This window comes from Rhipicephalus microplus, chromosome 3, assembly GCF_043290135.1.
Source record: "Rhipicephalus microplus isolate Deutch F79 chromosome 3, USDA_Rmic, whole genome shotgun sequence".
In the NCBI taxonomy this organism is placed as follows: Eukaryota; Metazoa; Arthropoda; class Arachnida; order Ixodida; family Ixodidae; genus Rhipicephalus; species Rhipicephalus microplus.
In genome coordinates, this window is record NC_134702.1 from 21,510,705 (window position 1) to 21,523,938 (window position 13,234).

General features: G+C 45.0%; 2 protein-coding genes across 2 annotated transcripts in view; both read right to left on the minus strand.

Moving 5' to 3' along the window:
* Positions 1 to 6,754: 6,754 nt before the first annotated feature.
* The window catches only part of LOC119180790 (proton-coupled folate transporter), a 37,518-nt gene continuing 31,038 nt past the window's right edge, over positions 6,755 to 13,234 (minus strand). The window contains exon 2 of the mRNA XM_037431930.2: positions 6,755 to 10,237. Coding sequence (XP_037287827.1) covers positions 8,509 to 10,176 — 1,668 coding nt within the window. The 5' untranslated portion in view covers positions 10,177 to 10,237 and the 3' untranslated portion in view covers positions 6,755 to 8,508. The remainder of the gene's footprint in view (positions 10,238 to 13,234) is intronic.
* LOC119180801 (REST corepressor 2) lies at positions 11,239 to 13,214 on the minus strand. Its single transcript, XM_037431940.2, has 2 exons — positions 12,914 to 13,214; positions 11,239 to 12,810 (listed from the first exon to the last, which is right to left on the minus strand). The coding sequence occupies exon 2, from the start codon at positions 12,780 to 12,782 to the stop codon at positions 11,823 to 11,825; it is 960 nt and encodes a 319-aa protein (XP_037287837.1). The 5' UTR covers positions 12,783 to 12,810; positions 12,914 to 13,214; the 3' UTR covers positions 11,239 to 11,822.

The window sequence follows — 13,234 nt, forward strand, 5'->3', positions numbered from 1 at the left end:
GCAGTGGAGGGCTCCGGAAATTTCGACCACCTGGGGTTCTTTAACGTGCACCCAAATCTGAGCACACGGGCCTACAACATTTCCGCATTCATCGGAAATGCAGCCGCTGCAGCCGGGATTCGATCCCGCGACCTGCGGGTCAGCAGCCAGGTACCTTAGCCACTAGACCACCATGGCGGAGCCGCTCCTAAAAAAAGGTCTGGGATCTCAACGGTGACCACCTGCCGGTAATTCCTTTCCTTATCAGAACAAGATTGGTCACCCTGATGCAGTACATGCCCACTAACTCCCACACCAACACCCCAATTAACCCTCGGCTCTCTGTCCACAGCGGCTGCGAAGCAACTGTCCAAAGCTGCGGTCAGACCTGCGACGTAGCCGAGGATTCTTTGGGTCCGGGCAGGCCGCCATTGGAATCTGAACTTGGCTAGGTTTAAAGGGGCCCTAAAATACTTTTTCAAGCAACCATGAAATGAATTCACTTGAAGAGATTAGGGCTTCATGAACTCAACGCCACCAAAATTTTCAGAATCCTTCCAGTGCGAGTTGTGTTACAAAGATTTCTCGCATGCTGCAATTGCATTATCTCGTCCCGACGAAATCGCTGGAAGCTCAGCAGGGAGGGATGGCAGGGGCAATAAAAAACATTACGCACTTCGTGACCTTGAACACTTTTTTTTCTTTCTTCGAATGAGCAGCTTTATCAGTGTGATCGCACGTGCACGCGTGGACAAGTCACGGCTTCCCGCGGCAATCTCTGTACCGACCAAGCGCGCCATCTTCAAATCAGCCAATGGCTGATAGACGAGTTCTTTACGAGTAATTTTTGAGCGTCTTCCGTGATTTGTCGAGAGAAAAAGAAATTTATAGCTGACTCGATTTGATAATTTATTGTGAATTCCAGGCCGCGTGCTGCACTATGATATTTGGCTCGCGTGTCGTCGGGAGCCTCTACTACCGATCGGCAGCGTTTTCTGACCATGCTCATAAAGCGTTGCAAGACCACTTCAATGCTAGAACGCTATCTAGTGAGGATAGTACAGCGTTGTAATTCGAGAAATTAGAGGGTGTTAAATGGGATGTATTAGGGCTCAGCGAAGTTCGGGTACGTGAGGCATATACAGAGCAGTGCTGAACAGCGGACATGTCCTATGCTACCGTGGATTAGTTGACAGAAGAGAACTAGGGGTGGGGCTTCTTAAACACAGTAATATCAAGTACTACAGCATCATCAGTGATAGGGTGGCGGCAAGTATGTGTATATATATATATATATATATATATATATATATATATATATATATATATATAGCAGCTGCGATAGACGTCGGTGGCATGGAGATCGGCGGCAATCGCTTGCACGGCCAACTGCAGTGCCAAGCCCCCTCAACAACAAGGAGCCGAGCGATACACAAAGCCATACAGGACACCAGCAGTGACGATGTCGCCACTACCACCTGCGAGGCCACCGAGTCAGAGATCGGCGGCAAATGCTTGCACGGCAAACTCCAGTGCCAAACCCACTCATCAACAGGGAGCCGAGGGACACAAAGAGCCGTCCAGGGTCCCAGCAGTGACGACGTCGCCACTCCCACCAGCGAGGCCTTACAACACCAGGCGGACGAATGCGGTGAAGACCAAGGCGGCGGCTTCCAAATGACACGGGGAAACAAAAGGTACGGGCAGTCTTAAACACGCATGGTCCCATTCATTTCTATCGATTAGGAAAATCATTGAAAAACGGGTGCAATACGAAAAACACGCGGAACAACTAACCGAAAATCTATCTCACCAAATTGCACCTAAGGGCCTCCGCCTAGCCTGCAACCCTTCAATGTCTACACTAAGTGAAGCAGAAAGGGGGAAGTGGGAAAAAATATTACTAGAAGCGTCCTTGCAACTGACTTGGGTCTTTGCGGACCATAGTGAGCGTAAGGCCGCCGAATACAGTGTCACGGAGGCCACGCAGAAATTGGTATCTAATCTCGGAGAGCATGAGGCAAGAGAACTGGAAAGATATGAACTAAAAAAGAGAGGCGAAATTTCAGTAGTAAAAGATAGGAAATTCAATCGGAACTGCAAAAGCTCCACTGCTCATCGACAGGAAAATAGGAATGAGGCCGTACAAGAACGCCAGGGACCACGCGTACCACAACCTAACTTTGAGGAGAAAAATGGGAACTCAAAATTACAGTGTAATCCTAATCAAAACAGCCTTACTCTCGAATATGACGCTGACACTCCCGTGCCACGTGATAGCCAAGAGACGCCAAAAACTTATGAGAAAAATGTCCTCAATCTGTCCAACACAACGCTCACACCCGCTCAGCTTCAACTTTTGTCGAGAGGCTTAACCTTTTGTCCATCATCCGGTAGATTCAATGAATTTGAACTGTACCAAGACCTCGATAACTTTGCGCGTAATTTCCGCCTCTGTGAATACTTTCATGATCGCAAGTACTGTACGGACGAGAATAGATTGATTGGTGGTGACAAATCATGGTGTCCAGGTGAGCATAGGGACAAACACCTCGATATGTATATATCAGCAGTTCAAAAAGATATCATCAGAGCGTATGAAAAAAATCGGCCATCTCGAAACAACATATCAAAGTCAGAACGAAGGGCACTCGATGAACTACGAAAAAACGCTGAAATTACCATCAAACCGGCTGATAAAGGGGGCTGCATAGTAATTCTAAACACGTCGGACTACTTAAAGGAAGGGGAGCGACAACTATCAGACACAAAATTATACAAAGAACTTCCAACGGACCCGACTCCCGAATTTGAAAGAGAGATAAAAGTAACCCTAAGTAATCTCCGCCGGGACGAGAAAATTACCGGCAAAATGTTAAAAGATGTTATCGGCCCATTCTGTTCCCGGTCAATTCTATTTGCTCCCCAAAATACACAAGGCAGGCAATCCGGGACGTCCGATAGTATCCAGTAACAGCACATCAACAGAAAATATATCAGAATTCATCGATTCCTTAATAAAAAACATCCCCCCAAATTTTCCCTATTACCTAAAAAACACAAACCACTTCATCTGTGAAACTTGAAGTCTCGACATCCCAGTCGGTAGTTTTCTGGTGACCATGGACGTCTGTTCACTGTACACCAACATACCCACCATGACGGAATAGCGGCTATGGTTTCTGAATATGTAAAATCTGACTCATCAACTGGTGTAAGTGGCGAGGTACTGTTAACACTTCTTGAACTTGTACTAAATTATAATCATTTTGAGTTCAATGGCAAGCATTTCCTTCAGGTCAGTGGCACTGCAATGGGCACGAAAACGCCCCCAAACTTCGCGAGCACCTTTATGGCTTCACTTGAAATCCCGTTCATCGAGGGACGCACCTTGAAACCTTTCTACTAGAGAAGATACTTAGGAGGAGGAGGAAACTTTATTAGAACTTGGCCGGCAGCTTGGTCTTGGTGGCCTCAGATGGCGGCGCTGAGTCCCTGAACTCGGGCGGCATCTTCGGCCTGCCGGACAGCCCAGAGCTGGTTAGACGATATTTTTTTATGATATGGAACCACGATGAAGGAAGTCTTTTCCGCTTCATAGAGGATTTTAACAAGTGCCATCCGTCAATTAAATTCACGCACAAAATTTCCAAAACTAGCATTAACTTTTTGGACGTCACTGTCACGGTCAAAAATGACCGCTTGTCAACAAACCTTTACAAAAGGCCTACTGCAGACCGTCAAATGCACCTACATTTCAACAGCATCCACCCAAAGCATTGCAAAACTGGTATTCCATATTCTCAGGCCTACTAGTACCGAAGAATATGCACCGATATGCGGGAATTTTACAGACACGCAGAACACCTTAAGCATTCCTTATTGAAACAAAATTATCCGGAAGACATTATTGACGATGCCATACTACGTGCTCGCAACGTGAACAGCAATGATATAATTAAGGGACCAAACAGAGTATCTAAAACGACTTCCCAAACGAACCTTGTACTAACTTACTCCTCATCAGCGCCACGAATCAACAACATACTATCCCGCCATTTCAACATAATCAGGCAAAGCAAACGACTAACTTCTATCTTCGCGAAGCCACCTCACGTGGTGTACCGCAGGGATAAAAATCTGAAGGACATTCTTGTCAGAGCAAAAACAACCCCCCCCCCTCCCCCAAAAAAAAAAAATTCAATCAGGGTGCCATCCCTGCGGAAAAGCTCGATGCAAGGTATGCCCACAGATGGTCACAACACGTGAATCCAAAGCGAACTTCTCGGATTTCAAATTCTGCATAACTGAAAGCCTTAATTGTGACTCCAGTAACGTAATATACATGCTACATTGCAACATCTGTGGACAAGAATATATCGGCCAAACAGACACGCCATTTCGGCTGCGGTTCAATAATCACCGGTACCACGCCACTTCACTGCCGAAGCTACCTTTATCTAGACATCTGCGCCTGCCAAACCACAGTTTTCAAAATATCAGCGTAACTGTTTAGCAGTCCGGTTTTTCAAACAGGCGCGAGCGCGAACAGCGTGAGGCATATTTTATTTTCAAATTTAGAACACTAGTAGCCGGCATCAACGAGGACCCCGGAAGACTCTCCTGCCTCCGAGAAGTAAGTCAGGAGGAAATTGGTGACAAAGATTGATAGCTGGAGACCATGCTTGTTTTTTCTGACTGACTCGTACGTGTACACTGTCCTTTCTTGTTTTTTTTTTCCTCTTTTTTTGCATGCACATACAAAGTGTTTATGTTCGCCTACCACTTGATGACCATTGAAGGGAAACGGACGAAGATGAAAGGTAAAGAGCCTACCAACCCAATAAGGGGAAGCCCTTTCCTTACGCACGCCGTCCCGGACCCTTCCGCCACCGCGGCGGCAATCTTGGGTGGCCCGACACACGTCGAGAACTGACCAGCACGGGATAAGAACCGCATGTGGACGTACACCGACATTTGGTTTCGTGCTCAGTGTTCACAGTGGTTCTTCCTCTTTTTTCTTTTTTTCTTCTCATTTTTTTCTTTCTTTTTTTTAGTCCTCTCTCACTCTCGCAAACATCTTTCAAGGCGAGAGAACGCGGCAGCAACGAAGTCTGGAAGTTCATGTTAGTATAACTCATCCCCTGACGAAGGGAGGACCCCTCCCGAAACCGTTGGGAAATAAATATATTTCTCCTTGTTGACAACGCTCCCGTTGTGCCATATCCCATACCTTCACAAAGACTAACTGGCCCATTGAATTATTACTCCCACTATATATATATATATATATATATATATATATATATATATATATATATATATATATATATATATATATATATATATATATATATATATATATATATATATATATATATATATATATATATATATAAGGGAAATAAGTGTATACCTAAGGGCTCGTTTTTCAGTGTTTTGACACAATATTAATGAGATATAACAGACAGTAATGCCAAGGAATGTACAGGGAAAGTTATTAGAATCAATGGAATGTAAATAAGAAGAAAGAAAAGTGGGTGAAAAAATAACCAGCCGTGAGCAGAATTCGAACCTACGACCTTCGAATAACGCGTTCGATGCTCTCTCTCTCTCTATATATATATATATATATATCACGCGAAGGTATAGTTACTACAGCAGTGTCACACGAATTAAAACCGATCTTCGCCTACAATCCTTAGCAATGCTCCGTGACATAGCTCTACTAACATTATTCCTAGAGAATGCCCACTGTAACAGGTCATATTCCTTTCATATCGCTGTCCCATTCCGAACATCCAGATCACATAATAATTTGAGTTTTACATGCATATATATTGGTCTTACACTAACATTAAACTCATCCGCACTCTCACGAGCCATTACATTTTGAAATAACCTGCCAGACAACATGACTTCATTGTCCAACCCCGACACATTCCACCACCAACTATAATTGCTCATTTCCACTGAAGTCGTTCATCGTCCATTCATAAAAAACAATTTTTCTATACATGTGTATGTATATATGTATTGTACCAATATATCATGTGTTTATTCACTATGTATTATGCAATATATGTTGTGTACGAAGTGTTCAATCTAATTGTTGTGTTGTTTGCTGGTGTTTGATTCCTTTGCATTTTTTTTTTTGCTCATCGATGTTATTTTAGAACCCCCTTACACAATGTCCAACAGGCCTGTAAGGAACGCAATATAACAGGGCATGCGCAATATAACATGCTAGAGGAGTAAAATAACAGCCGGCCGTCACAAAATGCTACGAGTGTAACCAGGTGCCTCACAACATGAATTGCATTAAGAGTGGGTTGTTGAATGCTCCCTGCCCACTACAAAGGGCTCAGCCATAATTCCTTATCATCAGCAACTGAAGTAATAGAGTGCATACCTTGCAAGCAAGCTTGTATTAATAGTCCCCCAATAATGATTGCAATGGGTTTTAGAAATGGCACTCTTGCAGCTTTCACTGTGACTATGTTGCACTTTCCACACAGGCCTAGCATTCTTTTTTTTTAAGGGGGGGAGGGGCAGACAGTTGCTAAAAGCCCAGAGTTCATGGGTACCTGCTGTTGTCATGTGTGTGTGATGCACTTTTTGAAGTGGGACCTCATACATTCCTATAGGTAATGGCATCTGGTAACCCAATGTAATACAGACACATAGCTCAAACAACTCCAGAATACTGCGCCCATAGCTATATCTTCTCAATGGTGCACTTGGGACATGAGAAAAAGCAAAATGCAAATTGAAATAAACTTTTTGCAACTATTTATTTTATTATTCAACCGAAATGATGCAAAATGCAAAAACAAAATGCTCAATACAACTATAAAAAAACGTGCGATAATTTTTATAAGAATGATATTTATCAAAACATCATCCCCCAAAAACACAGCTGCATAACTGAAACAGGCATCCTCAACAGTACATCACAACAAATGATCACTTCTCAGTTTGAACATGTGACAAAATATTTGAAGTTCTACCTATGCCTAAATAGTGAAAGGGAAAAATTTTGCTGCAACCCAATGCACCCAAGCATTTATTGTAGAAGATAGTAGGACACCCATAGCAATCTAATGTTGCAGGAACAGAATTAAAATGCCATTGTGAGGCTGCCACAACCAAAGACAACAGCTTTTGTAACAAAGCTTTTTTAAGTGGGATGTTAGCCTATGGTCTTCTTATCTTAGGCACTATAAATTAAACTGTGCTTACACATTTAAACAGTAAAGCTACAACAATGCAGCAAAAAACAACACAGAGTGTAAGCAGCATCTGAATGGTACGGCAAAACAAAGCGTTGAGAATTTCATCTCACAGCATTAAAACTATGGAATGACAATAAATACGGTGAGACACAATGACACGATGATTCACTCAATAGAACTTTGGTTAGGTTCAACTGGTTGCAAAGCACCATAAAAATAGCCTTTCATGAATGAAGGTGATACAAGAAGAAGAAAAGAAGTTTGAGAAGACTAGGCTCGTGCCGAATGACTGATCTTGCATCTGGCTGATGCATATACCACGGTGCTCATATATCATGCTGAATCTCAAGTGTGCATATATGTGCTTCACTAACATAATTGAAACCTTGAAACAGCAAATGTAACAGAAGCAATGAGGGCGACGAGAACAGCCTGAACGTGCCCGGAAATCTAACAGCTTTCAATGGCAATGAGCATGAATCAAGCAATGAGTCTCTAGCTCAAAACCTCACTCTTAACGTTCCAACACAAACACTCTTTAGTTAACACTTTGTCACTTAGACTAATACAATGAATGTTTTAGAGCATAAGTTTGTGTTCATTGTGTAGCTCAACAGTATGAGGACCACACTTTAGAGCTATTACTAATGTTATCTTGTTGACCTAATCATAAGTTGGTAAGTGAGGCCTTTCTGTTACACACGAAAATAATTTTATACAGTAAGGACAATGCAGGAACATGGTTAAATTGAAACAACAATGATATCTCCATGAGCAGGTTCCTTACCGTTATTCTTTTTTTCTGTATGAACACGTCAACGCACTTCAATACGTGCTATTCAGGAACTAAGTGCAAGCGAATGGCAAGCAATCACTTGTCTTTGGCACAATGAATTAAACACTGACAAGCACAGAGAAAAAAACCCTTGCACAACCCAACGGTATCATCCACTACCATCCTTCAAATTCTAGAAAAAGATGAAGTTCTATACTAACAAGGCACATGAGTATGCATCACAGATGTGGGAACATTCTTGTCACCAGGGTTAGACTTGAAACTTTCACTCACAGGGCAGTCAATCACTAACATGATTTCTTACAAAGGCACTCTCAGAACACTTATGCTTTCAATAAACAAAATGAAATCCACACAATATAATCACTAAAAAAATGAAAGCAAGAGACAGTCAACAGTTCAATGAGATGAACTTATGAAAATAATCATAAAGATGACTTGTGTGCAAGTTGATAAAAATGCAATATAAAATAAGCATGAACAAAATTTAGAAATAAACTAAGCTCTAGGGTTCACATTTTCAGCTTCCGGATCCTCTGCCATTACAGCGTACTCGTTCTGACGCTTGCGCCAGAAATACACTACCACGGCGAGAGGCAGGACCAAAAACAGGAGACCGACTACAAATGAAAGCCCTGCGAAGAATCCCTTCGACAAACCAAACAGCCGCTCAAACATGACACGCCCCAGGAGAGGAGCGAGGGCTTCGCAGGCTGCCATTACCGAAAACAGCCTTCCGTACTCGGCATCCGGAAGAAGCCTTGAAACATGGGAACGTATACAAGCGGGCGCAATGTTGCTCAGCATTCCAAAACCGTAGCCTAGAAAGAAGAGGGGACTTCCTGCAGCCCCGGACGATGCGTGGAGGATGTTTTTCACACCAACACCCGCGATCCCAACCACGGCGAGACCGTACTCTTGGTTTGGAAGCCAACGCAGGAACAGCACTAGAAGTGGAATCAAAATGAGAACGCTAGCCAGTGAGAACGCCGACGTGATCACCATATATTGTGAGAAAGTCCAGTTGAACTGCTTCTTTGCGTAGAAGTAACCCATGAAAGAGGTTTGGCTGTTCAGGACAAGGAGAAACACGGAGAGAACGAGCAGCGGAATCCTAAAGCGGTCGATGTCGTAGTGACGACCAAGGACAGTGCGGACGCTGCCCACCAGGTGCCTCGTACTGAAGAGATGTCTGGCTAGCTTGTAAGGTCTCGCGCCAGACGACAGTGCCCCCGACGAGGACTCTACGGGGGCTGGGACATTTCCAGGATCTTCAGCAATGCAGGGAGCCGTATCCCTGACTAAAAGCACTGCACAGAGAAATGACAGGGCAAGGATGCCTAGCGAGAAGCCCATTAGAGGAACGAACCTACCCGACTTGACAAATGCAAGGGAAGTGATTAGCTGACCAATCGGCAGTGCAATGACAAAGGCGATCTGCAGTGTGAAGAACCTCATAGTCCTCTGTTTCCTCGAAGATGACAGGGCCGTAATCGTATAGGACGACATAAGAATCGCTGGAAGGCCACCGGACAAACCTTCGGGAATTGCGGAGAGTATGTTGAAGTAAATAGATGCATCTTCGTAGACTGCAGTCACCAGTTCTCCGGAAATCTTGAGCATGCTGCCAACAAGAGAAACATACACCGGGATTTTGAACCTACCAGACTCGTCGCACCAACTTGCAACGACGAGAGTGATCAGTGCTCCAGGCAAAAACCCAACAAGTGACTGATATATAACATACAGAGTAGCAACGTTTCGAACCTTGGCGTGTTCTTTTGAATTCTCCGTCAAGTTTCCACAGAATTCTTTAGTCTCGTTAAGAACCTGATAACAAGCCTTAAGTTCAAGTAGATTGGCCGTTGTGGCATACTGCATGGTGTAGGCAAGGGTGAAGAGAAAAAAGAACGCTTCGAGCCGCAGCGTCACAACAAAGTCCAAACATTTGCGGCAACAACTGCGGCTGTCTTCATTTTCCAAGCCCTCCGAGGCCGGAGAACTCCCGTCAGCTAACGCATTTAGGTTGCGGAATGTGCCATGCAGCCCAGACGGCATAAAAAACTCTCTCAGCCGTCGCCTGTAGCGCTGAGCCCGTCTTCGCCATGTGTGCTCCAAGTAGTCTTCGACAAAGTCACCAGCGACACTCGGCAAACCTCCTTCCATGCCGTCTACTCAGCTGCGGCAAGTTAGAGAGAGACAAAGGGGAACCTGATGAGGATGAGTTCTGAAACAAAGATGGAGAGGTATATCGCTCAATCACTATCACTTGCAGATTACAGGAAGACGCACAGACTAGATGGGTAGACAGCATACAAATAAAAGGCACCTGAATTAAGTAGGGACGAGAGACTATATATATATATATAGTATTCTTGGGAAACTGTGGACACCTTGAGTCTCATCGCCTGTGCATAACTGTTCATAGACAAATCATAAAAATATTATGATTATTGTGCACTTCCATAACAGTAAACAGTTTATGAGTACCCAAACATTGCACTTAATGATATATGCATTTATATCAACATTCTTTGCGAGCAGCAATAAAACAAAATGAGTTATGCATGCCACTATGCAAGAGTATGTGAATGGCAGTGTAAATATGAGGCATTCTCATAAGGATTGTGCATGATATCGTTGCTTTGGGAGTCCAAACACGAATACTTATGTACGGTATCCGAGTTTCTTATTACAAAATGTGAAATCAGCAAAATACTATTGCATATATTAAAGGGACCCTGAAGCGGTTTTCACAATATTGAACAAACACAATGGGCTGGTAGGCCAAATCCTAGGGGTCATTAACAAACAAAGGTGCGCTCTCTGCATAAAATTAATTACAATGCTTTAAAGCTGTGAATCGCTGCAACTCCGCCAAACGACGTATTCAAACACCCACTCACGAAACGACATGCTCTGGTAATGCCATGTCACCGAGGCTGCTGATAAATGGCTGTAGAATGCACGGAAGTGAGATTGGCAGGTAGGGTGACGGCACTTGTCGGGGTAGATATGAACCACACCACCATCTTCTTCTCTGTTGGCAGACGGTGTACGTGCTGCCGGGCACACTGTGTGATGGTCTCGACACCGTGTGCAACTTGTCGGTGTGCGACCTCTGGGGTCAGATCGTTGAGTGCACTCATGAGAGCTCTGCAATCGCCAGCAATGCCAGCCTGTCTAGCAAGCCGAGGAGACAAGGCAGAGGTGAGAAGGAGGGTATGATATAATTGTTTGTAGCAGCCTTCGTATATGGCGTGTCGCTAAACCTGAGGTGCAAATGGTTTGACGACCCTCTAGCCCGAACGCTGACAAAACTTCAAAAAAACCGTTTCAGGGTCCCTTAAAGAAGACTGAAATGCATTGACTAGATTGGGTAGAGGGCCGGCACCTGGTGAACAAGAGGCACCTGAAACAAACTGGGCCTAGTGACAGTATAGTACTCTGGAGAAACTGTGGACACCTCGAGTCTCATCAGCTCTAAGTAACGATTTGTGACATTACAAAAATATAACAATTTTGAACTTTCACAACAGCAAACAGTAAACTACCAGGCAAACATTACACACAATATCATGTACCACTCTGCACAAATGTCACCGATAATACTTCTTGCAAGTGAACTAACACTCGCAAAAGTAGCAACTTTCGCCAGTGTCCGTTTACTTGCAAGAAATGTATGCCCCTCGCCAGACGGTGCTCCGTCACGCTCTGGACTTCACTGATGTTACGTGGCACATCAGTTCTTGAGGTTTCTTGTATACGACGTTGGCGCAGCGGTGGCGTTTGGCCTGTGACATGCCACGAGCTCACATACTGTTGTTCAGCAAGTGATGAACCACATCAATGCTTCTCGAGTACATGCGTTTCATTCGGCTTAGGTCCTGCTTGTTCTTCTGCACTTGTTTTCGCATGTTTGCAATTTCACGGTCCATCGCCTGCATGGTGGCCTCAAAAACGTAGGGAAATCCTTGAGTTAACTGCACGATGTCTTTACGTTTCAGACAGCCAGAGCGTTGCTGATACCGATCCTTCTTTGTGGTCGTCAGTGCTTTTTCTGGATCCCGCTGAAAACTGCCGTTCTTCTCAGAGTCGCCGCCAACGCGCTCCAAGATGCGGCCGCAGTAGGTGCCTCCTTTTCTGATGCGAGTGCCCTGCGTTTTTCCACTTTCGGAGAGCCAACTATCACGAGGGGTTGTGGCGGGACGCAGCACCCGATGATCGAGCAGGCTCGTGTACGTTCGCGTCTGCTTCCAGAGGTAGTAGTGCTTCACTAGGCTTGCAATGGTCTTTTTCGGGAACATGCGTTGTATCACGCGAAAGTTCTTGCTGTGAACAACCAACGCGTTCTCGAAACGCGCATCGTCCTCCGCCGTCCACTTGTCCACGACAGGTACAAAGTTTCCGAGCTCGGAGGCCGCTTTATCGAGGTCGTGACCGTGCCACTGAAGCACTCCCAGGGCCTGCTCTTCGTTGTAGCCATACAGTTCGGCCGCAAAGCTAGCGTAATCGTTCAGCTCACTGTCCGAAATACCGCCTCTGGGAGACCACACTTGAACTGCCCTGTCAGGCGTAGAGTCGGCGGGCGGCAGATCCGATGGCACATTACGGGGAACCCGGACCTGGTACTTACTGCCGATGTGAACGCTACGTCCTTTCTCCAATTGTTTCGTCGGTGACCCCCTCTTGTACGCACAGGCACCTGTCGTATTCGTTGCTTGGAAGCGGCGGGCATCCCTCAGCTTGTAACGCGTCCCGACCGGCACCATGTTCCACGTCGAAACGCAATGGCGTTTGCTGGGTTAGTGGGAAGAGATGAGAAACTCCTGTGACCGATAAATTGCGTCTGGGCGAGATCGCTGAACGACATATGCGGCGGCAAAATTCACTCAACTCTTACCTCAACGTGAACCAACGGATCGACGACTGCGCGTCAACTCGTTCAACCGCAGCCGCTTATGCTGCCACCAACGCGACTGGTGTTGTAGCGAACCGAGCGAATCCCATCAGATACTTCACGTGTTATGTGATAACTATGAAACGCTAGAAGCGCATTGCCCGCACATGTGGTTTGGTCGTGGTTAACTTGGTTGCTTTGGTTTACGGCCCGGCCACTGGCCAGCGCCCTGACGTCTGAACGTGTGCGCTCTCAAAACGAGTCCGGTAATTTTGAAACGAACATATAAATAAAATGAAAGCAGAGCGATCGTCCTTTCATTTG

Excerpts from the sequence above, each read along its gene's own strand:
- LOC119180801 (XM_037431940.2), bottom strand. The coding sequence starts at position 12,782 with ATGGTGCCGGTCGGGACGCGTTACAAGCTGAGGGATGCCCGCCGCTTC.